Source organism: Dipodomys merriami, unplaced genomic scaffold (genome assembly GCF_024711535.1).
Source record: "Dipodomys merriami isolate MVZ:Mamm:240054 unplaced genomic scaffold, mDipMer1.0.p SCAF_194, whole genome shotgun sequence".
Taxonomy (NCBI): domain Eukaryota; kingdom Metazoa; phylum Chordata; class Mammalia; order Rodentia; family Heteromyidae; genus Dipodomys; species Dipodomys merriami.
In genome coordinates, this window is record NW_027203315.1 from 138,392 (window position 1) to 163,995 (window position 25,604).

The 25,604-nt window shown below is 40.7% G+C and overlaps 2 protein-coding genes across 2 annotated transcripts in view; both read right to left on the reverse strand.

Annotated features, from left to right (window-relative positions):
• Nucleotides 1-14,326, reverse strand: part of LOC138831360 (zinc finger protein 585A-like) — an 85,798-nt gene extending 71,472 nt beyond the window's left edge. The window contains exons 1-2 of the mRNA XM_070028477.1: nucleotides 14,276-14,326; nucleotides 13,104-13,419 (exon numbers count right to left, since the gene is read on the reverse strand). Of these exons, the coding sequence (XP_069884578.1) occupies nucleotides 13,104-13,419; nucleotides 14,276-14,326 (367 nt within the window). The remainder of the gene's footprint in view (nucleotides 1-13,103; nucleotides 13,420-14,275) is intronic.
• Nucleotides 14,327-18,048: 3,722 nt separating this feature from the next.
• Nucleotides 18,049-25,604, reverse strand: part of LOC138831361 (zinc finger protein 658B-like) — a 64,531-nt gene continuing 56,975 nt past the window's right edge. The window contains exon 7 of the mRNA XM_070028479.1: nucleotides 18,049-19,498. Coding sequence (XP_069884580.1) covers nucleotides 18,049-19,498 — 1,450 coding nt within the window. The remainder of the gene's footprint in view (nucleotides 19,499-25,604) is intronic.

Sequence of the window (25,604 nt, forward strand, 5' to 3'; positions counted from 1 at the left end):
AAACTCAGTGCCTGGACACTGAACCTGAGCTCTTCTGCTTAAGGCTAGTCCTCTACCACTTCGAAGCACTGTACTACTCTTGGTTTTCTGGTGATTAGGTAGAGATGAGAGTCTCACAGACTTTGCTGCTCTTTAGCCTTTAACTTCAATCCTCTGATCACAGCCTCCTGAGTAGTTAGGATTACAGGCAGGAGTCCCTGCACCTTGCTGGAGACCTGCTCTTCTATGAGGGAAGGGGCTCTGATTATCTCCATTTTACAGATGTAGAAACAGAGGCAAAAAAATTAAAATGACTTGTCTATGATGTCATGAGTTAGTAAATGCCAGAGCTGGGGCTTTTATCTTTTAGCAAAGCTCACCCTCAAATAATACTCCATTTGTGTGTGGCCTTTGTCATTCCATCATGTTCCTGTACCAAGGAATCAACAACACCCACAGGTGTGATTAAGAACATGGGTCTGTCTGGTGAGGAGAGTGCCTGGATTTGAGTCTCATGTTCACTACTGAATTTGGATTGAGACGATTGTATGGCCAAGATTCAAGTTTTGTGATCTTGTCTCTGGCCAATCATTTGTTCTTTGTTCCAGTGGCCAGGTCTGTACGACTAGGATAATTTATTACCAAGTTCACCTATTAAAGTCAGCTTTATAGTTCATTTGAGTGAAGATGGCAACCTTGGGCTGAGTGTCTCATTCAGTGGTATTCTGTACATTTTTAGCATGGTGAGAAGGAGGAGGGAGGTGAGGATAGAGAAAGAAGAACCAAGAGGAAGAGGTAGAGGTAGAGGTGGACGTTGGCCAGGTATCAATGTCTGGAGCCAGTAATCCTAGTTATTCAGGCGGCTAACATCTGAAGATGATAGTTCAAAGCAGCCAGTACAGGAAAGTCTGTAAGATTTTTTTTTTTTTGGTCGGTCGCGGGGCATGAACTCTGGGCTTGGGTGCTGTCCCTGCACTCTTCAGCTCAAGGCTGAGTGCTCTACTGCTTGAGACACAGCGGCACTTCTGGTTTTCTAGTGGTTTATTGGAGATAAGGGTCTCAAGGACTTTTCTACCTGGGCTGGCTTTGAACCACGATCTTCAGATCTCAGCCTCCTGAGTAGCTAGAATCACAGGTGGGAGCCAGCGGCACCCACCAAGATTTTTTTCTCAAACTACTCAGACTGGAAGTGGAACTGTGGCTCAAGTGGTAAAGCACTAGCCTTTTTTGTGGGGGGGAGGGGTCTGGTCCTGGGGCTTGGGCGCTGTCCCTCAGCTCTTCAGCTCAAGGCTAGCACTCTACTACTTGGGTCCCAGCCCCACTTCTGGGTTTTTTCTTTTTTGCTTATGTGGTGCTGAGGAATCGAACCCAGGGCCTCAAGCATGCAAGGCAAGTGCTGTACCACTGAACAACCTTCCCAGCCCCAAAGAACTAGCCTTGATTGAACACAAAGAGGCTCACGGACAGTGCTCGGGCTCTGAGTTCAAGCCTCAAGACTAGCGAAAAAATAAAACAAGAGACAGAAGTAGAAAAGATAGGGTTTTGTGTTAGCAATATAGTTTGTTGTTGCTGCGACAAAATACTTGACAGAAATAACCTAAGGGATAAAAGATTTATTTTGCTTCATGTCACAGATTTCAGGCAATCTTGGCAAAGCAGAACAACTCATAGTAGCCAGGGAGTTAGGGGAGGGGGTAAGAGTGGGAAAGAGAATGCCTGCATTGCAGTATTCTCTCCCCCACCCCACTTTAATTTCATATGGAAAGCCTGCCTATGGAATGGTGCGACCTATATGCAGGAGAGATTCAGTTAATCTGATATCCAGCCCAACCCCCCCCACCCCCCCCACACAAAGGTGTGTTTTACTCATCAGACTGATGCATCTAAACCAATCGATCTCAATTAAGTTCATCCTCAAGATTTAACCATCACAGAGGTCAGCTTCATTTGCCTCCAGATTTACCTTACTTGTTCTCTCACAACTCACCTATAATTTGTCATTGTTGGGTTTTGTTTTCTTTTGTTGGTTATGGGGCTTGAACTCTGGGCCTGAGCTCTGTCCCTGAGCTCTTCAGCTTAAGGCTATCACTCTACCACCTGAGCCACAGTGCCACTTCGAGTTTTCTGAGTGGTTTATTGGAGATAGGAGTCTCACAGACTTTCCTGCCTGGGCTGGCTTTGAACTATGATCCTCAGATCTCAGCCTCCTGAGTAGCTAGGATTACAGGCATGAGCCACAAGCACCCAGCTTCATTGTTGGGTTTTTTAAGCACTCTTAAACTACTGTGTGTGTATGTGTGTATATGTATGCACCTGCACGCATGTGTACACATGCTGATACTGTGGCTGGAACTCAGCCTCTGTGAGTGAGTTCTTCCTTACCTTTTGTATTCAAGATAAGGCTGATGCTACCACTTGAGCCATGTCTCCATTTCATTTTTTTTAGGCCAGGTTCAAGTGGCTCACACTCTAATCCTAGCTACTCAAAAGGCTTGATAGCTGATGTTGAGGTTCAAAGCCAGCCAGAGCAGGGCTTTTATCTCCAATTAGCAATCTACTGTGATTTAAATTGGTAGACCACCTGCCCTGAGGAAAAGGAGTTCATGTAGGTACAGCAACCAGGCCCTGACTTCAAATTCCACAAACAACAACAAAAAAAACTGAAAACTCTCATGAACTTTCTTGCCTGACCTGCGCTGACTTTGAAACGTGATCCTTAGATCTCAGGCTCCTGAATAGCTAGGATTACAGGTGTGTGTGAGCCACTGGCACCCAGCTTTTAGATTCTGAGATAATCGATGTTCCTAAAATTGCCAGAACTTTTTGCCTTGAATGGAGCCTGCAAGATGCAGAAGAGGGTCAAAACTGGGTGTAGAGTGGCTCTGCCCAATGGAAAGGGCAGAACTGATCATCTCTGCAAGCTGAGTGGCTTAGACAACAGTTGTTAACCCTCCCCTGGGGTCCACATTGGTCAGACCTTGGGGCCTTCCAGAGCAGCTCTGTAAGTCACAGAGTTATTCAGTCAACTAATCCAGTAAACAGGATCAGCAGGACCTAGCTGGATTTATGGATTGCCAGAGGGCCTTTCACTGAAGGAGATGTGCTTGCTTGTGGCTCTTCTGCTCACCACTGACCAAGCTTGAACTCAGTATCTGAACACTGTTCCTGGGCTCTTTGGCTCCAGACTGCTACTCTACCACTAGAGCCATAGCTCCATTTCTGATTTTCTGGTGGTTAATTGAAGATAAGCGTCTTATGGACTTTCCTGCCCAGGTTGTCTTTGAATTGTAATCTTCAGATTTCAGCTTGCTGGGTAGCTAGGATCACAGGTATGAGGTACCAGCTCCCAGCCATTTTTTTTTTGAGCCCAAGTTTTTCTGTTTGTAGAATAGTGGTGTTCTGAGTACATTTGCAATATGTTTCTGTGTGTCTATGTCTGTGTCTAATGGTCCTGGGGCTTGAACTCAGGGCCTGAGTACTGTCCCTAAGCTGTTTTTTTTTGTTTGTTTGTTTTTGTTTTGTTTTGTTTATTTGCTCAAGGTTAATGCTCTACCACTTGAGTCTAAGCTCCATTGCTGGCCTTTTGGTAATTAGTTGAGTAGCTAAGAAGCAGACCTAAGTCACCAATGAGAAAGGTACATTTTACCAAAACAAATATGCCCACATCCAAAACAAGAATACACATGTCATGTCAGGTGCCCATGGCTCATGTCTGTAATCGTAGCTACTGTGTGAGCCCTGTGACAGGCTCTACCTTTTAACAGCAGTCATTTTTCCTCACTTACTTACTGTCTCCAGAATTCTTTCATTAGCTGGGCACCAGTTGCTCATGCCTGTAATCCTCACTACTCAGGAGGCGGAGATCTGAGGATCACAGTTCAAAGCCCACTTGGGCAGGAAAGTCCCTGTGAGACTCTTAGTTCCAATGACCCACTGTAAAACTGGAAGTGGAGCTTTTTGGCTCAAGTGGTAGAGTGCTAGCCTTGAGAACAAAAACTCATGGATAGCACCCAGATCAAGAGTTTAAGCCCCAGGACCAGAAAAAACATTCTTGCATTGTGCAGAAGTGACAGAACATACCACTAATCAATACTTAGAGGATTGAGTGTGATTAAGATTCCTTCCTAAGCCAGGGACCAGCGGTTCACATCTATAATCCCAGCTACTCAGGGAGCTGAGATCTGATAATCAAGGTTTAAAGCCAGCCTGGGCAGGGAAGTCTGTGAGGCCCTTATCTCCAATTAACCACCTTTTGAAAAGCCAGAAATGGAGGTGTCACTCAAGTGGTAGATCACTAGCCTTAAAAAAAAGATCAAGGAGGGGGCTCAGACCTTGAGTTCAAGCCCCAGAATTGGCACACATGCACAATTTTTTCCTATGGTCTCTCTGTTCTCTTTGGCCTCTGCATGCAGGCCATGAAGGATGGCTGGTGTAGATTCAGAACACCTGCTGCTTTGGTGGGTGCCAATGATGCCCATTGAGCAACGCTCTCTGACCCTTTTACCATTTCCATGGCTCTGCTCCTCAGCACTGAACACCTGTGGCTTTCTTTAGAGGAGAAAGCAAAATAGACGGATGACCAAATGGATTAGGGCAGCAGGAGGAGATTGTTCACTGCAACTCAAGGCTCTCCAAGTTCAGGCTTGCACAGAACCCCATATCACCCCGTTATCCTTTTCTTCTGCTGCTGATCCCCTGGAACATCGTACACCTTATGTATAATCATTTCATGGACTTCCTGGAAACCTTGAGGAAGCATCACTCCTTCATTGCTGTCTATTCTTCTCTGTCCACATACTGTCTTCACTGGGTATATCCCTCTTCCCCAGCATTCCTTCAGTCTCCATGGAAGTGCATTGAAGGGACATAGGCATGTAAATGAGAGTCACTGTCTGACAGATCTATCGAGTGTGTGTGTGTGTGTGTGTGATTCCTAGGGTTTGAACTCAAATCTGGATGATGCCCTTGAGCTTTTTGGCTCAAAACTCATCCTCTGCCACTTGAGCCACAGCTCCATATCCAGGTTTTTGGTAGTCGATTGTAGATAAGATTCCACTTGGTTTCCTTCCCAGGCTGTCTTTGAACCATGATCCTTAGATCTCAGCCTCCTGATTCAGCTAGGTTTACATGCATGAGCCACCAGTGCCTGTCCCTAAGCCTTTTTAATTTACCTTCCAGGTCACTGAAAGCCCAAAAGTTCTTCAGACAATCTGACAACTCTCCAGGAGTCATAACTGTCCTTGATTCTCTGCCCTGATGAGGGTGCTCTGAGTATTTGGATACAAGGAAATGTGCCATTTGACAATCATCATTGAAACATTATAACACAAAAAATATGTGTTGTATACATTTTCCCTCTATAAATTTAGGTGAAAAATACTGAGTTACAATATTCGTGTTCTCCATGGTGTTTAAATATGTAAATGAATGTTAGAATACAAATGCTCATACATCTCTAAGTGTATTTGAGTAATAGCTAGTTTTAGTGAAGATGTGACTTTTTGATTATTCAATTATTTTTGTAGGAACATCAGTTTTTATGAATTCTGTATGTACATTAACAGAGAAATAAATTGCTTTTGTACTATCTGTTAGGGTATATTAGACTTTGCCAGAGAACCATGCAAACATCCAGGTACAAAGAACAAAGAAACTTTTATTGACAGCAGTGGAACTGGCAAGACCTCACAAGTGATGAGTGAGAAGAAGTACCGGCTATTGTTTGAGGTGACCTATATAACGAGGGGCTAGGAGGTGGAGACCCCAGTGTGGACATGTGGACCAAGGGATCCATCATGGTGGACTAGGATTTATGGCTGCTGTCCAAATAGTAGATAAGGGGCTCTGCATCTGCCCAGACCTTAAGGTCACTCTAGGGAGTTCTTGCTGCCTTATATGGTGGTAACTACCTCAGAAGTGTACCATCTCAAGGTAAAGGGGGCTTGGAGGGAGGCTGATTATTAACTGCCTTTCCTTAATGGGCCTAGTGTTGACCAGGAAGGGAGCATGCCAATGTGGAAAGGGGAAGGAGCATGCTTAGCTATGGGAAATAATCTTACTGGGCTAACAATATCTAGCAACTAATGGACTGTGGATTTGTCTTTAGTGGAGAGTTTGATGCTTTACTTGATACATAAAAAATTCTCCCATAAGAAGGCCTTTCCTCCCATGTATAATATTTTGAGGAGGAAAATTTCAGTAAAATTACACAGGTTCTTTCCTGACTACCTCATTTGCCTTCTCTCCCAGCCATGCTTCTTGAATCTTCTGTTCATTGTCAACAGCAAGAAAGAATGAAAGACTCTCTGGTGAGTTGCATTTTATTTCTCATTTTGTATTACATTCCATCTTATGAACTTAAAGGTGTCCAAGATTTAAAAGCAGAAAAACAGATCCAGCTTCAGGAACATGTTCATAAATCACATAAAGATGGCTATTAGGTTTAGCATATTATAAAATCTGACATTCTGTACAGAGGGTTACAGTTACATGAGTGAGGTAATGAGTATACTTCCTCTTGAACATTGTTACCCCCTCCATTGTTTTCCCCCTACAATCCCCTCCCTTCCTCCCTACCCCAAGGTTTTTTTTTTTTTTTGATTGTGATTAAGTGATTACTTAATTTCCGGAAATTCACAGTATTGTGGAATAATGATGCTCATTTAAAGTCACAAGTTCATTCTAATTTTCCTGGAGCAAATTGTCTATCACAGTCTGTAATATATAACGGTGCTCACATGTTATATACCATACATGTGATCAGCAGCATGGGGATATTTAGTAGTGGTTCAACCAGATGAGTGGGCGTTCTTTGTTTCTTAAGTCCTGTTAGTTTTGTCATATCACCTAACATTTTGGATTTATCATCCACTTATCAGGGAGACCATGTACTGTTTGTCTCTTTGTTCTTGGCTTACCTCGCTCAACATGATTCCTTCTAGCTCCATCCATTTCCCTGCAAATGCCATTATTTTGTCATTTCTAATGGCTGCATAATAATATTCCATTGTGTATAGATACCACAATTTTTGGATCCATTCATCTGTGGTGGGGTATCTAGGTTGTTTCCATATCCTAGCTATTGCGAACAGTGCTGCTATAAACATGGAGGTGCACGTGTCCTTGTATATTGGTTCCTGTTGTTCAGGGTAGATGCCTAGAAGTGGCATGACTGGGTCGTAAGGGAGGTCAATCTTTAGCTTCCTAAGGACCCTCCAGACTGCTTTCCAAAGTGGTTGTATGAGTGTACATTCCCACCAGCAGTGTAATAGCGTTCCTCGTTCTCCACATCCCCTCCAGCATTTGTCGTTGGCTGATTTGTGGATGTGGGACATTCTGACTGGGGTAAGGTGGTATCTCAGGGTTGTCTTTATTTGCATTTCCTTCACCACCAGGGATGATGAACATTTCCTCATGTGTTTCTTTGCCATTTTTATTTCTTCATTTGAGAAGTCCCTCTTTAGTTCCCTTGCCCATTTAGTAATTGGTTTGTTAGGTTTGGGAGGGATTAGTTTCTTGAGTTCCCTGTATATACAGGATGTTAACCCCTTGTCTGATATATTGCTGGTAAATATTTTTTCCCAATTTGTTGGTTGTCTTTCTAGCTTGGTTGCGATAGCTTTATCTGTGCAGAAGCTTTTTATTTTAAGGTAGTCCCATTTGTCGAGTCTCTCTCCAATTTGTTGTGACCCTGGGACTCTGTTCAGGAAGTTCCTTCCTGTGCCTATTAGTTCAAGTGTCTCTCCTACTCTGTCCTGCAGTACTTTCAGAGATTCAGGTTTAATGTTAAGGTCTTTAATCCATTTTGAGTTGATGTTGGTGCGTGGTGATAGGCCGGGGTCCACTTTTAGTTTTCTGCATGTGGCTGCCCAGTTTTCCCAGCACCAGCGGTTGAAGAGGCTGTGTTTCTTCCATTGTATGTCTTTGGCTCTTTTGTCGAATATCAGCTGGCTGTAGTCCTGTGGATTTATTTCTGGATCTTCTATTGTGTTCCATTGGTCTTCGGGTCTGTTTTTGTGCCAGTACCATGCTGTCTTTGTTATTATAGCTCTGTGGTAGAGTTTGAAGTTCGGCATGGCTAGCCCTCAGTATTGTCTTTATCCCCTAGAATTGCTTTGGCTATTCTAGGTCTTTTGTTGTTCCATATGAATTTTTGGAATTTGTTTTCTGTATTTCAGTGATGTACGTCATTGGGATTTTAATAGGAATTGCGTTGAATTTGTATATTAGTTTTGGAAGTATTACCATCTTTACTATATTAAGTCGGCCTATCCAGGAGCATGGGAGGTCTTTCTATTTCCTAGTGTCTTCTGCAATTTCTTTCTTTAACTTTTTATAGTTCTCATTAAATAGTTCTTTTACATCTTTGGTTAGGTTATTTCCTAAATATTTTATTTTTCGGGAGGTTATTGTGAATGGGGTTGCTCCCTTTATTTCCCTCTCTTCCTGTACATTATCAGTGTATAGGAAGGCAACTGATTTTTGTGGGTTTATTTTGTATCCTGCTATTTTGCCGAAGTGATTTATGATTTCTAAGAGTTTGGGGATGGAGTTTTTGGGATCGTGGAGGTATAGTATCATGTCGTCTGCAAAAAGGGATAGTTTAACTACTTCTTTCCATATGCGGATCCCTTTAATGTCTTTATCTTGCCTTATTGCCCTGGCTAAGGGTTCTAGGACTATATTGAAGAGGAGTGGAGACAGTGGGCATCCTTGCCTTGTTCCTGATTTTAGGAGAATTGGTTGTAGCTTTTCCCATTAAGTATAATATTGGCTATTGGTCTGTCATAAGTGGCTTTTATTGTTTTAGAAATGTTCCTTCTATTCCTATTTTCTCCAGAGCTCTTAGCATGAATGAATGTTGAATTTTGTCAAAGGCCTTTTCTGCATCTGTGGCGATAATCATGTGATTCTTGACCTTGGCTCTGTTGATATGTTGGATTACATTTATTGACTTACGTATGTTAAACCATCCCTGTGTCTCTGGGATGAAGCCTACCTGGTCATAGTGAATTATTTTTTTTATGTGTTTCTGGATTCTGTTAGCTAGAATCTTGTTAAGGATCTTTGCATCTGTGTTCGTCAAGGAGATTGGCCTGTAATTCTCCTTTTTGGTTGGGTCTTTGCCTGGTTTGGGGATGAGTGTGATATTGGCTTCGTAGAATGAGTTTGGGATAGCTCCCTCCTTCTCTGTTTCTCTGAAGAGCTTGAGGAGTATGGGTATTAGTTCTTGTTTAAAGGTCTTATAGAATTCTGCTGTGAATCCATCTGGACCTGGGCTTTTTGTTGTTGGAAGACTTTTGATAGCTTCCTGTATCTCATTATAGGATATTGGCTTATTTAATTGGTTAACTTCTTCCTTGCTCAGTTTGGGCAAGTTGTATTTCTCTAAAAATGCATCCATTTCTGCCCCATTTTCTTCCTTTAGAGAGTAGAGCTTTTGAAAGTAGTCTGTTAGAATTGTTTGGATATCTTGGGTACATGTTGTGATGTTTCCCATGGCATCCCTAATCCAATTAATAAGGGTTTCCTCTCTTCTTTTTTAAATTAATCTAGCCAATGGGCCATCAATTTTGTTTATTTTTTCAAAGAACCAGCTTTTTGTTTGATTTATTTTGGTTATGGTTTTCTGATTTTCTAATTGGTTAATCTCTGCTTTTAATTTGGTTATCTGGCTTCGTCTAGTAGCTTTAGGTCCCATTTTTTCTTGTTTTTCTAGCTGTTTTAATTGCAACATGAGATTATTTACTTGGTCTGTCTCCATTCTCTTGATGTGGGCACTGAGGGCAATAAATTTGCCCCTCAGGACTGCTTTTGCTGTGTCCCACAAGTTTCCTTGTAAGGTGTTTACATTTTCATTGAGTTGTAGGAAATGCTTTATTTCTTCTCTGATCTCTTCTGTTATCCAGGCATTGTTAAGGAGTGTGCTGTTCAATTTCCATGTATTAGAGAAATTTCTGCGGTATGCTTTGTTATTGAGAGCTAGCTTGATTCCACTGTGGTCAGATAGGATACAGGGGATTATGTCGATCCCTTTGTACTTGTTTAAGTTCCTTGCATGAACTATGATATGGTCTATTTTGGAGAAAGTTCCGTGAGCTGCTGAGAAGAATGTGTACTGTGTTGTTTTAGGGTGAAATACTCGGTAGATGTCAGTTAATTCCGCTTGGAGTATGGCCTCTCTTAATTCGGTAGCTTCTTTGCCAATCCTCTGGTTGGTAGACCTGTCCTTTGGTGAGAGTGGTGTGTTAAAGTCTCCTAGTATTATCGTATTGGGATCTATTTTATTCTGTAAGTTTGAGAGCATTTGTTTGACATATCTGGGTGCACCAATATTTGGGGCATATAAGTTGATGATGGTTATATCCTCCTCTTGGATTGTTCCCTTTATTAATATGTAGTGTCCGTCCTTGTCTTTCTGTACTGATTTTAAGGAAAAGTTTATTTTGTCAGTTATCAGGATAGCTACACCTGCTTACTGGGGGCGTTTGATTGGTAGATCCTTTTCCACCCCTTCTCTCTGAGTTTGTTTGTATGTTTGTCTGAGAGGTGGGTCTCCTGAAGGCAACAGATGGATGGGTCTTGTTTTCTGATCCAGTCCTCAGTTCGTTTTCTTTTAATTGGCGAATTCAGCCCATTTATATTAAGAGAAAGTATAGAGAGATGCATTGTTGTCCCTGCCATTCCGTTTTCCTAGGTTTTTCTTCTTTGCTTTCCTCCTGTGCTTGCTCAGTTAGACATTGAGTAATGCCTGTTTGGGGCAGGCCCCAGTTCCTGGTTGCTTTCTTCAGGTTGTGTCCCCCCTCTTAGAATTCTTTGTAATGCTGGCTTAATGTTTATGTATTCATTTAGTTTTTCTTTGCTATTAAAAGTTTTCAGTTCTCCATCGAATGTGAATGCTAGCTTTGCCGGGTATATGAGTCTGTGTTGGCAGTGATTGGCTCTCAGGGCTCGTATGGTGCTTTCCCAGGCTTTTCTTGCATTCATTGTTTGTGTGGAGAGATCTGCAGTGATTCTTATTTTTTTCCCGTTGTAGTATAGCTCCTTCTTCATTTTTGCTGCATGCAGGATTGTTTCCTTATTATTCAGATCTATCATTTTTACTATAATGTGTCTAGAAGTGTTTCTCCTGGGGTCTTGCTTGTTGGGTGTTCGATAAGCTTTTGTGATGTAGTTAAGATGGTTGTTTTTGAGGTGGGGAAAATTTTCATTGATTATCTTGTTAAATAGGTGTTGCATTCCCTTGCTCTGGAATTCCTCACCTTCGTCCACTCCGATTATGCGAAGGTTAAATTTTTTAGCATTATCTGCTTGCTCTTGAATATCCCTTTGGTTTAATTTGAGTGATTTTTCCATATCTGTCACTTTTTGGTCCAGTTGGTGTATTCTGTCTTCTGTATCTGACACTCTACCTTCCATTTCATTCACTCTGTTGACAGTGGCTTCTATTGTGGTTTGCATGGAGGAAATGGATCCCTTTATGGATTCAATGTTGGTTCTCAGAGTACTGATCTCACCTCTCAATGAGGTATGCATTACCTCTAATTTGGCGTTTATCTCACTTCTTACTGAGGTTTGTGCAGCTTCAGTTTTTGCATCCAACTCTTGTTTGATATCCTGTATCTGTTTGGATAGTTCATCCTTGTGCTCTTTCAATGAGTCATTGCCTCCAGCAACCCTTGGATGTAGCTTTTGTCTTCCATTCCTGCTTTGCTCCCACTGGGGCTCTCCCCTGTGTGGCTTTTTGAGGTGAGCTTGCTGCCCTGGGTGGTGGTAAACCTTGTGATTTTTCTCTGTGATTTTCGCATGGAGGTTGAGGAGACTGTTCTTCAATTTTGTTTTGGTGTGTCTGTCTTTGCTTGGTTGCTGATTCTGTATTGGTAGAGAGAGTCTGTGCCTGATCTGGGTTCTGTTGGGAGCCTATTTCCAGCCGCTATTCTGACTTACTTAGGATTCTCAGCTCTCTGCTGTAGATTGCTGGCAGTTCCCTCCTTTGGAAGGGCTGAGCAGCCTAGACTGCTTGTGTTTGCTCCTATGGGTGCTCTTGTGAAGAACAGATGCTCTGGATGCACTCTCCCAAATACTGGAGTCTGCTATGGGCTCCTGATGTGTTTTTGTTTGTTTGTTTTGGGCTGGTTGTGGGCTTGAACTCTAGGTTTGGTTGCTGTCCCTCAGCTCCTCAGCTCAAGGCTGGCACCCTACCATTTGAGCCACAGCACCACTTCTGACCCTTTTTGCTTTTGTGATGCTGAGGAATCAGATCCAGGGCCTCATACATCCAAGACTCTCACTCTATTGCTGAGCCGCCTTAACAGTCTGAGCTCCTGCTTACTATCAGGTGCTGGCAGCCTGTGTTGCCCAATTCCCAGTCTAGGGTATATGGGTGGAGTTTTGGTGGGGTTTGGGCTTCTCTTGTCCTGGGCCTCCAGGTCTTTTGTTATCACAGGCGTGCTTCCCGGGGAGTGTTGTTTCCTGATTTTCTCCCCTCTGTTGAGGCATATGCTCAGCTTTTTACTTCATTTGGAAGGAGTTGGTCGTGTTGTTCAGGCGCCGGATCCCCGGGCCTGGTTCCGGCCCCAGCCTGGAGCGCGCTCGTTAGGCCTGTGCTGATGTGTATACCACCTAGGTTATGCAGCTTGGAGCATGCTCATTAGGCCTGTGCTGATGTGTATCCCACCTAGGTTATACAGCCTGGGGGACACAGTTCAAATTTCTTCTACTGTTGGTAGTCTTGACCCAGGGGCGCTGTTCCTGGCTTGGCCATTTAAGCTCCCTTCCAGGGGCGCTCTTGCTCTAGCCTGGCCAGCTGAGTGTGCTCCACGGACTGGTGAAGCTCTCAAACAGTTCCCAGTTTTAGCGGGTCCTGTGGTCCGGGTTTTGGGGTAGGGAGTCTAGGTCAGGGTCTGGGGATTCCCTCCAGCTCTGGTCTCCCTTGAGGGATACACTTCCCCTGTGGGGTACTCACCCTGGAGCTGGTTGTTTCTGTGTGGTGTATGTCGTCAGTTGTTGTTGCAATCCGAGTTCAGTTGGGGTGGTTGCGGGTTGGGTTGGGCAGTGGTGGCTGTGTGATTCTTTTCTGTCTCTGCCTCTGTCGAAGCTCTCGGGTGAAAAGTGTCCACGCTCACCAGCTTCTTCGCGGTGCCTCTGGGGCCCGGGCGGCCCCGCCGGGTCGTTGCGATCGTGATCGGGCGGGTGGTCTGCTGACAGGTCCGTTTGTTGCGCTGCTGGTGCCGAGTGGCTTTGGCGGGATGGAGCCTCTCTGCTCCGGTGGAGAGTGAGGGGTGGTGGTGGGATCCTTGTGGAGACTCCCGGCTGGTACGTTTCTCTCTTCCTGGCGACCCGCTGTTCTGCAAACCGGTACCTGGTGATCTGCAAGCGGCCCCCTGTGTCTCTGGGGCTCTGGCAGCCCCCGCCGGGCCGACTGGCTGGCGGCTTGTCGCACTGCCGCGCGGCCAGTAAAGGTTGGGGGAGGGGTCTTCGCTTTTCTCTGTTCTGAAGTTCTTCTTTTCCTCTCTTTCTTTTTTTTGTTATTTTCCACCTCGGGTTTTTCTCTGAGTGTTCGTCTTTTTGTTGTTGTCAGTCTCTTGGGGAGATTAAGCGTTGGAACTCGAACTCTCTTTTTGGTTGGAGAGAGCTGTGGCGTTTCCCTACTGCCCCGTCGCCATCTTGGTTGTTCCCCCTCTATAACTTCTTAATAATTGACTAACAATTGCTTGTCAGAATTTTGTAGTAAAACCCAGTACATATTTTAAACTACAACTGATTGTCATTGACCCTTGCCTCTGGGCAGCCTGTTTAAATTCATACAACATTTAACTTTTAACAAATGTCAGACCCTTTCTTGGGCTATAGCAGTATATATTGTTTAACATTTTGTTTGTAAATGCATTTTTCTGGTTGACTGAGGAGCCTGATCTGTAGTGGTTCCAAAAATGCCTGCCCCTGTAGGCCTTTAGACAAATCTTACTAGGGACCTAATCTCAGGTCACAACCACTTTTCCGTAACGGATAAATTAATGTGGCTGGGCCAGCTCAAAAGTCATTGCCATTTAAGAATTTGAGCAGATAAAGAGCGTTTGGGATTTCAATTATCTCTCACATTTTACAACTTTAGCTTTTATAACCCAGTACCATAGATGACTGGCAAGTCCCTGCCAAGTCAGACAGACATGGGTATTAGGCATGCCTACAAATTATCTTCCCATGACTTCCAGACTCTGATCAAGCTTTGAACGGCCAAGCAGAAGTGACTCCAGGATCTGATACCATTTCTGCCATCCAAAGACCAGTGGCTTACTGCCTCTGCATGTTCCAACATTCCCAGGGTTCCAGGAATGCCTTTCTCCATGGTGGGATAAGTACTTGTTTAGTAGTTTCCTTCATTGCTTGCTGGACTTGAACTCAGGGTTTGAGTATTGTCCCTCAACTCTCCAGATCAAGACTAGGCCTCTGCCACTTGGAACTCCAAACCAACTCTGCTTTTCAGCACTCTGCTGGCACATTAGAGATGACAATCTCACAGGCACCTTTGTCTGCCCAGCCTGTCTTCACACCACTTTTCAGCTTAATGAGTCTTTACTTATGGCCACATTTACTCCAAGTAAAAGCAACAACGATGGGCACTGGAAGGAGATTTAAAAGCATGGTCTTACCTCGAACTTATTCAGGGCCAACATTACATCTGACAAACTTGTCCTCTCTCCTTTATTGTGGGCGTTTAGGAAACTGTTATAAAAAACCTATAATGGCAAAGTAGGTTAAACAATCATTTTGGTAATCCTAATTTTTATTTTCCACATTGAAATCAATCTTTAGGACAATTTGTCCTTTTAAACTTTCTTTTTTCTGGGAGGCCTGCCACTCCCCACAACGTGACAAATTTCTGACAATGGGAGGCCATTTTAAAATCTTTTTGAAAAGTCATTTTACTTTGCATTTAAATTCTTCATTGAAACACTGGGCAACACCGTTTACCTCTTGGCTGAAGGTTTCAACTGGCTATTTTTTCCTCCAGTATGAGTTACATTTAGCAAATTAGCAGTTTATTTTAATGCAGTAGCTCTGTACCAAGAATCTAGACTTAGTATCTCTTGCCCTTTAGAGAAAAGTCAACTTAGATTTTTTGCTCATACACCCCTCATGGTCTAACATGGTGGTGATTAACATTACAGAAACAAAAACAAATATCTTTTTTTTTTTCGATCCAGAAACAAATATCTTAACTGGCTTGTTTTTTATTCTCTTTTTACTGCAAATTCACAGGCTTTTCATCATGTGTGATTCAGCAAGGCTGGAGTCTAGGCAAGGATGTGGCATCTCCCAGTGTATATGGACTGTCGCATCTCTTTCTGGTTACCTGCAAAATTCTATATGCACTGGTTAAAGACCACTGGTGAAAGACCACACTGGCTTTTGCAGGCTGGTGTCACTGGTTTAGGCAGCTGCTTTGTTCTATTACGTGGGTATTTCCCATGCATAGGAGCAAACTGCATCTTGACGCACTGTGGTCCCTTGATTATAAAGGGAGTTGATCAGTGCACAGGGGAGGAAACAGAGAATTAAAACCTCAGCCTTAGTTTACCAGTCATGGTCAGAGGTACAATATTTAATCTTAACATAGATAGACATAAGAAATAACATAAATCACAGCCAACTTAATTACCAATTTCATTGACTTTGGAAAGGAAACCATCTGTTCTAACTCCTTTCCCATGGCCTTTTAAAACTGCCTGCTTGTTTTTTTTTTTATTTGCCTTATAGTCAGGTCACAAAGCAATTCAGATTAAAAGACAGCTTCCACTGACAAAGATTTTTAGCAAGCAGAATACTTGGTAATTTTGGAACCATTACTATTTACACATTTTACATATAGACCGAGATGTTTGTGCACAGATTATAGAGCACACTTAAATGCTAAAATTGACCATTTAAAGTTTTTGGAATTTTAGCAGTAATACTTTGCCTAATCATGGTAGAACCACATAGTCAGTGCAAAACAAAAACCTGCCAACAAGAAGAAACTTTTTAGTAAACAGGAGTCAAGACATGAACAGATATATAGCATGATGTAATGACCCCTATCCTGGTCAGGTAAGAGGGGGGGAAGTTTATAGGACCCCAAAAAACATCCAAGGAAATTTATTGTGAAAGCCACCTTCATGCCCTCCCCCTCTTCACTGGGCTTCCCTCAGAGCACCTGGACCAATTCCTTCCACCCAGGCACCCCTGTCATGTGACACAAGGCAGCCCACAAGAATCATCTTCACCTGTATTTTACCCTGCCAAATATCTAGCACAGTCCTACCTCTTTCTGCTTATCTCTATAATCGCATGGATATCTGTAAGTATTCTAGCTAGCTTTTGTCCATCATTTTTTCCATGGGTCTAGTTTTTTAAAATTGCTACAGAATTAAATTTAGCAAAACCATAACTTATAATTTGTTGTAGAACTAGAAATTTGTAACTTGAAAAAGCAATATTCTCCTCTTGAGAAATTCACTTTCACCCTCCATAACAGTGAGAAAACACAGACTCTCCACAATATCCACACTAGTGTTTTATTACTCAGAAGAACAATAGCATGGTGTACAAGTGAAAAATTTACAACAGACTCATCAGTAGTAAATAGAAAACAGCATGTAGTAAAATCATTTTGGCATTACTCATCCAAACCCAAATGCTTAAGAATCATGTCTTCATTTTTCCACCAAAGAAACTAGAAATGGAACTGTGATTCTAGTGCTAGAATTTAGCCTTGAGAAAACGTAGTTAAGGAAAGTGGCTAGGCTTTGAGTTCAATCTACAAGACTAGTACCCACACACAAAGAAAATGTATTCTTTCAGGTTTTCTGAATGTTTCATGAACTTGGGGATGAAAGATGATGAGACAGATTTTATTCTTGTGCACATTTTGTAATAAACAAGGAGTATTATCTTCCACCAGACCTTCCATTAAAAAATGAATTGGAATAATAATAGTGTTATAATGCATACATAGACCACACATATAGTGGAAGACTTTTGGGGAGCAGTGGAGAAATTGATGCTCTCATGTCCTTGGAATAAAGCATGATAGTCCTTCCCCATCTATCACTACCAAACCACTATGGATGATTTGAGTTCAATCTCAAAGGTCCAGAGCTCCTATTTCTGAAAAGTGTTTATTAAATTTCTTGACCATCCATTTCTCAATATAAAAGACACAAGTCAACAATTTCACTATCTTAATTCTTTGTCAAACCTGGAAATCCAACCCCTGAATAACATGAAGGGGAATCATCCCTACTCTACACAATGAGAGGATGAGAAATGTTGGTTCAGTGAGTGGTTTTCCCTTACACCTAGCTTAATTCTGCCACGAAGGATTTCTCTATAATTTACAGAGGTTTCTGCCAAAGGTTTCCCTATGTTGGGTTTCATTTTTTGTGTGAGTGCTCTAATGCTGGCTGAAGGTTCATTTCTGCTTGAAAGATGTCCTCTAATGTTCACTCGACATTCTGTCTTGTCTCTAGGTCTCTGAAATATGTAGAGAAACCTGTGAAACTTCTGGCTAAATATCTGTCTACATTTATTATACTCACATTTTCTCTCCTTATTATGTTCTTGGATGTACTGAGGACTGACTTCTATTAAAAATTGCATATTTGTTAGACCTGTTAATTTTCTTTTCTCCTATGTGATTCAGTTCTCTGCTGAACACTGTGCTATGCTGTCGAAGTGGTATTTTCTACATTGGTATTATTCATACCTTGTCTTTCTTGTCTGTGCTCTATAAACACTCATCCATGCATGATTACTAAGTGAAGGACGTTTTTGATACTTGTTTCATTCATAATGTTTTTCTCCTGTGTGTTTTCTGATGAAAATTTAACTATGACTTCTCAAAAACTTTCCACATTTTTTTCATTCATAAGATTTTTCTCCTGTGTGCATTCAATTTGGAACCATGAGGCATGCCTTCTGGCTAAAAGGCTCCACATTTGCTACATTCACAAGGCTTCTATCAGGTTTTGGTTCTATCATGCAAACTTATTTTTCATCCAGGTGAGACTTTCCATAGTTATCACATTCCTAAGATTTCTCATGTGTGTGGATTCTCTTATGCTTCCTGAGGGATGAACTGCAGATGAAGGACTTTCCACATTTGTTACATTCATAAGGTTTTTCTCCTGTATGTGTTCTCTGATGAACAGTAAGGTGTGACTTACAGGTGAAAGACTTTTCACACACATTACATTCATAAGGTTTCTCCCCTGTATGTTTTCTCTGATGGACAGTAAGGTCTGATTTAAATCTGAAATACTTTCCACATTTGTTACATTCATAAGGTTTCTCTCCTGTGTGTGTTCTCTGATGGACAGTAAGGTCTGACTTCTGGGTGAAAGACTTTTCACACACATTACATTCATAAGGTTTCTCTCCTGTGTGTGTTCTCTGATGGACAATAAGGTGAAACTTCTGTCTGAAATACTTTCCACATTTGTTACATTCATAAGGTTTCTCTCCTGTGTGTGTTCTCTGATGAACACTAAGGTGTGACTTATGGGTGAAAGACTTTTCACACACATTACATTCATAAGGTTTCTCCCCTGTATGTTTTCTCTGATGGACAGTAAGGTGTGATTTTAATATGAAATACTTTCCACATTTGTTACATTCGTAAGGTTTCTCTCCCGTGTGTGTTCTCTGATGAACAGTAAGGTCTGACTTTTGGGTGAAAGACTTTTCACACACATTACATTCATAAGGTTTCTCCCCTGTATGTTTTCTCTGATGGACAGTAAGGTGTGATTTTAATATGAAATACTTTCCACATCTGTTACATTCATAAGGTTTCTCTCCCGTGTGTGTTCTCTGATGAACACTAAGGGGTGACTTATGGGTGAAAGACTTTTCACACACATTACATTCATAAGGTTTCTCTCCTGTGTGTGTTCTCTGATGGACAGTAAGGTGTGATTTTAATCTGAAATACTTTCCACATTTGTTACATTCATAAGGTTTCTCTCCTGTGTGTGTTCTCTGATGAACAGTAAGGTCTGACTTACCGGTGAAAGACTTTTCACACACATTACATTCATAAGGTTTCTCTCCTGTGTGTGTTCTCTGATGGACAATAAGGTGAAACTTCTGTCTGAAATACTTTCCACATTTGTTACATTCATAAGGTTTCTCTCCTGTGTGTGTTCTATGATGAACAGTAAGGTGTGACTTATGGGTGAAAGACTTTTCACACACATTACATTCATAAGGTTTCTCTCCTGTATGAGTTCTCTGATGAACAGTAAGGCCCGACTTACGGGTGAAAGACTTTTCACACACATTACATTCATAAGGTTTCTCTCCTGTGTGTGTTCTCTGATGGACAATAAGGTGAAACTTCTGTCTGAAATACTTTCCACATTTGTTACATTCATAAGGTTTCTCTCCTGTGTGTGTTCTCTGATGAACAGTAAGGTCTGACTTACGGGTGAAAGACTTTTCACACACATTACATTCATAAGGTTTCTCTCCTGTATGAGTTCTCTGAGGAACAGTAAGGTCTGACTTCTGTCTGAAATACTTTCCACATTTGTCACATTCATAAAATTTCTCTCCTGTGTGTATTCTCTGATGCAAAGTGATGTATGACTTCATTCTAAATGATTTTCCACATTTGTTGCATTCATCAAACTTCTGTTCTTTGTCAGTTCTGTGATGCCTTCTGAGACCTGACTTTTGGGTGGAAATTTTCCTACATTCTTCGTATTCATTGGGTTTCTCTTCTGGTCTTGTTTTAGGTTGATCAGAACTTAGTTCTGAATTCTTAGAGATAGATTTTGCACATTCCTTATACTCATCAGGATTCTCTGGATACTTCCTCTCAGGTTTTGTAAGGTGTAAATCCTTACTGAATGATTTCTCACATTCACTACTTGTATAAGAATTCTCTCCTGTGTCTCTTTTCTGATGCATAGTGACTGGAAACCTCCCTCCCTGACAAAGTTCTTGGGCAAGAAGAGCAGACTTATCATATTCTTCTCTATATTCGTTATGGTTAGAGGCGGGATCTCTGATGCAAACCCAATTATGTGGAAAGAATATCATCTCTGAATTTAATACCTTCTCTCCTCCATATTCAAAATATGGACCATCATAATTTTGACTAAAAGCCTCTGAATATGTAAGCGATTGTTTAACTACAGGAGAAACACCAGGCATATATGCAGCCGGCATCTTACCAGGCTCACTGTAGTGGAGCATGTTCTGACACTGAATGAACTCGTCCGTCGTCATCCTTAAGGAGTTCTCATCATTCCTATTCAGATCTGGCTTCTGTTTTGAGGTCAAGTTAGAAGTTGTCACTAATCTCACTCTTTGCTCTATTGTGTTAATATATGTGACAGCTACGTCATGCAGACATTCATCTGGACCTTCCTGGTAAGTCTTAATCACATGCTCCATTTTTTGAATATCTAAAATGAGTCATATAAAGAAGAAAAAAAAACATAAATAAGATCCAAATACTCCTTAAAATAAAGGTAAAGACATTTTCCCCATCTTAACTGTTACAAATTTTGAAATATTAATGTAGGAATTGATTTATGAGAAATAATTTTCTTCACCACGATGTATTGATTAAGAAAGTAATACTCTTCCTTACACCGTTTTTTGTCATGGGGCATGAACTCCAGGCCTGGTGGTGTCCTTCAGCTGTTCAGCTCAATGCTAGCTCTCTATCATTTGAGCCACAACACGACTCCCAGTTTTATCTGCTTATATGGTGCTGAAGAATTGAACCCAGAGCCTTATGCATGCAAGGCAAGCACACTACCACTGAGCTACTATAACCAGGAACTCTAATAACAACAGATGCTGGAGGGGATATGGACAGAAGGGAACAGTACTGCATTGTTGTTGGGAGTGTAAACTTGTACAACCACTTTGGAAAACAGAATGGAGGCTCCTCAAAAGACTCCACATAGAGCTCCCTTATGACTCAGCAATCCCACTTCTGGGCATTTACCCAAATGATCACAAACAAGACCATACTAAGGGTACCAGCACAACTATGTTTATTGCAGCATTGTTTACCATAGGTAAGATAAGGAACAAACACAAATGCCCCTCAGTAGATGAATGGATCAAGAAAATGTGGTATATATACATAATGGAATTCCATGCATTCATCGGAAAGAATGATATGGCTCCATTTGTTAGGAAATGGAAAGACTTGGAAAAATTATATTGAGTGAAGTATGCCAAGCCCAAAGAAACAGGTCCCATGGTTCTGCTTATTTGCAATAACTAGTATATATCTGAGACAAGCAGAAACGGTCAATAAATTGATGTTAGGCAAAATGAACCCCAAGATAAGGACTCATATTTTTCATTTATTGCTATTGTTTCTAACATATATATATATATATATATATATATATGTATATATATATTTGATATTTCTTTATTGCTTTATATGTCCCTCCCCTATGGTATAACCCCTGTTTTTACTGTGTTTGATGTAGGTATAATTTGTGGAGGGAAGGTGGACCCATTGCAACAATGCGATGTACAAGATGTTATGTCGAAAATTGAACTTCCCAACTTTGGCTGGGGAGGGGGGCTGGAGGGGAATGATGGGAGGGGATGGTAACGGAAAACAAAGGAGGAGGCAACAATGCTTGGTAAGAAATGTACTCATTACCTTGCCCATGTAATTGTAACCCCTCTGTAAATTGTTTTCACAACAACAAAAAAAGAGTAACACTGACAGTTTATGATGGAAAATGTTTTTCTGTATTTCAGGTTTTTCTTCTTTTTTATGTCAGAGGAATTATTTATACAAATTACTAAACTATTTACGGCTAGCTTTTTAATCTGTATAATTTAATATGTAGCATTCTTCATTTTTTCCGAAAAATTGTTTTGTTTGATCTTAGGGGAATAGATGCTTTGTATTGTTTTACTTTCTTAAAATAATTTATATATTGTGCTACTTTACTTCTCAAACATTAGGAGAACAGTATTTTCTAACATTGGAAATTGTACCTTTTTTATACAAACCTTTGCTTACACCTGAGAATAAAGTTTTATAACCACATTTCTTCAGTTATAAGTTCTCACTGTGAATTAAGTATCTTTAGAAATTTTAAAATTTGTTTCCCTCCACGTTAGACAGAATGTCATCTGACTTTTAAACCCTCAGACTCATGAACTAAAGCCACATCAGATCACGACCTAGTTAATCATTCTCTCTAGACTGAAAGCTTTGGTTCTGTATCCTGGCCTCTACCCTCCTTATCCTTATCAGAGGATAGCAGCCTTGGCATAGTCATTTGCTATACCTGCCTAGTCCTAGTTTCAAAGAAAAGTAAATCTCACTTTTCACATTTCTAATTTTCTTTTTTCAAAATAATTTCCACCAAGAGAAAGAATTGCTAACTTTACCTTTACTGCCCTACACAGTTCAGTGTGCATCTACATGCATTTTTGATTCAAAAGTCTAACACAAAGATCACCTAGTTCTCTGCTACACATGGGACTCAAGGGAATTAGGAATATTATTGGTCAGTACATAGCAAGACGAATTTACCAATTTGGTTCTGGATCCATGATCACTATGCAAGATGCTTTAACTCACCTGAGAAATTCTTGTCTGAGGCTTCTCTCATATATGGCTCTTCATCTTGCTCCAGCTTGACAATCAATTGAGGTTTAGGACCAGTGTGCCCTGTTAATAAGAGTGAAGACTTATTGCTCATGCTGTGTCAAAATTGTTCTAAGATTTCAGATATCCTGTTAACAAGGTTGCTCCCAAATCTTCTTTCATTTCTCACTGTCTCCATGGTTGAATCTCCCCGAGGTTTGAATTAATTTTGCAGGTTGTGTGACTTGAATGCAATTCTTTTTCTCAAGGTTAGCATTCTATTAGTTTGAGTCCTAGCTCCACTTCCAGTGTAAGAGTGGTTTTCTTGAGATAAGAGTCTCATGGAGACTTCACTGGCATTTTTTGCTTCAAACTGAAAGCCTCAGATTTCAGACTCCTAAGAATTACAGGCATGAACCACTGCATCTAGTACTAGGTTTGGATTATAAATACTCCCTCTAATCTAGTGATTTCCAGTTCTTAATTCCAATAATGATAAATAGGTATGTATGTATGTATGTATGTATGTATGTATGTATGTATGTATGTGTTTTCTAGATTGTATATCTACCCACAATAATCATTTCAAGTTTGGGAATACAGTCTTCTCTTTAGGGAAGACAGTTTGGAACTTTTGTCAAACTGCTGATTTGAATTCTTGAACAATGAAAATAAAATTGCCTCAGAATTTATATAATCTACCTGTATATAATCTACCTTCATTTGAAACAAATGACACTTCACACAGACTGGAAACTTACATCCAAATAGCATTGAAAGTTCTATAAATATTCACATATCTACTAAAAACAAATCATTTTCCGCCCACCAGTGGTTCACACCTGTAATCCTAGTTACTCAGTAGGCTGAGATCTGAGGATTGCCATACAAAGCCAGCCCTAATAGGAAAGCTGTGAGATACTTATCTCCAATTTAACCACCAGAAAGCTTGAAGAGGCGCTGTTGCTCAAGTGATAGAGTGCTCACCTTGAACTGAAGAGCTGAGGCTGTACCAATGCCCAGAGGTCAAGCCCCCACTTAACTTTTCAAGTTAATGTGATATTTTTGGCTCACCTAAGGACACCAGCATGCTATAGGTTTCCAGCATCACATCTCTATACAGGGTCCTCTGAGAAATATCCAATTCCTGCCACTCCTCCCAGCTGAATTCCACAGCCACATCATCAAATGACACCAGCTTCTGTAAGGGCACATTCCATCAATCCCTGAGTCCTGAGAACACCAAAACTAGAATTTCATTCTTCTACATGTATGCTTTTGTATTACAGAATGTGGTTGGAACTTTCTGTGTTATTTATAAAATGAGAGAATATATAATCAAAGTAGAAATATTTGCCTCCATAGTACCTTGGTAATTACACATACAAAGTTTTTCTAATACATTAGAACCCATTTCTGGTTCCAGCAATAAAGACAAGAAAACAGTTCTAAGAAGCTAATAACCTAGCAAGACAACAATAAGTATAAGTAGGAGTCTGAAAGTGTGTGTTTAGCTTATTTTGGTAATATTTACTATATATCTGGGTAACAATGAAGTAAATAAATGTGTTTTCGGCATTTTCATATTCTGCCTCACTGACAATACTATTTAGAGTTTCTATTAAATAGTGCTCTCATAAACAGTCACAACATGGCCATTACATCATATGCAATACATAACACATTAGTAGATCTATGAAAAGCACAGCATCCAGGTAAATGTTCAAAGGAGTAAATTATGCAAAAAATAGTAAACGAATGATTTGGCTCTCATAAGATTTGACATAGTTCTCACAATAAAACATCCGATGTTAACTATTTTTGTTATTAAATTTCTAGATATAAAAGTATGGTCATAGATAGCCATTTGTTTCTTCATATGTAAAAATGAACTGCCAGCATGAACGTTTGTGAACACTGACTACTTCCTACCACACCAAATACTTACTTATTACCATAAAATGTTTCTTAATCAGCTTTGCATTTTAATAGGCCTTAATTGAAGGATGGATGTAAATGGATAGAGGCTTAAGGAATGCTCAAGATGATCCCCAAAAATGTGAACTATGACCACCACAAGAAGGATAGAGAATAAAACTATGAATTGGGACATGATGTAAAAAATATAGTAGTTTTAAGAATTAGAATAAAATACAGCACTAATTTGTTGTACAGTGTCTAAAAGGAATACAGTCATTCTTGACAATATCAGAGGTGAATGATGACTAACACACAAAAAGAAATATATCTATAAAGTGTTTAAAGAAAATAGACTTCAATACACAATCCATGGGGCAAAGGGCCTCTTCTTAAAATTAAGATTGAAGGTATTCCTAGGGAAAGATAATGCATTATTAACACATCTTCATTTTAAGTGCTATAAAAATTATTCTGCGGGGCTGGGAAGGTGACTGGCTCAGCGGTAGAGCGCTTGCCTTGCATGCCTGAGGCCCAGGGTTCGATTCCTCAGCACCACATGAGCAAACAAGAAAAAAGCCAGAAGTGGCGCTGTGGCTCAAGTGGTAGAGCCCTAGCCTTGAGCTGAAGAGCTGATGGATAGGGCCCAGGGCCAGAGATCAGGCCCGAAAACGGGACCGAAAAAAAAATTATTGTGCATGAAGAGAAAAATAAAAATTGCTAACATAGATCTACACAGAGGAGAAGATTATTAAAAAGGTAAATGTGTAGTTAAAGGAATGGTACATGTGTAGGTAAAAGAATGTATAGAAAACATTGTATGTAATTTCTCTTGTGAAAAGAAAACTTATAGTACCATATTCATAATTCATAAGGAATGCAAATTCAATATACAAACACATAGGTGTTTTAAAAACAAAGTTTGTGAATCCTGCATATGGATCAATTAATTTTGTACTTGCCTCGCAAATATGGGGGTCTGAGTTCAAAGAATTATTTCTACAAAAATTTAAAAGGAAAATAGAAAGTTTATACATAGGTTATAAATTCCATTCAATTCCATTGAAAAGTAACTATATTATGC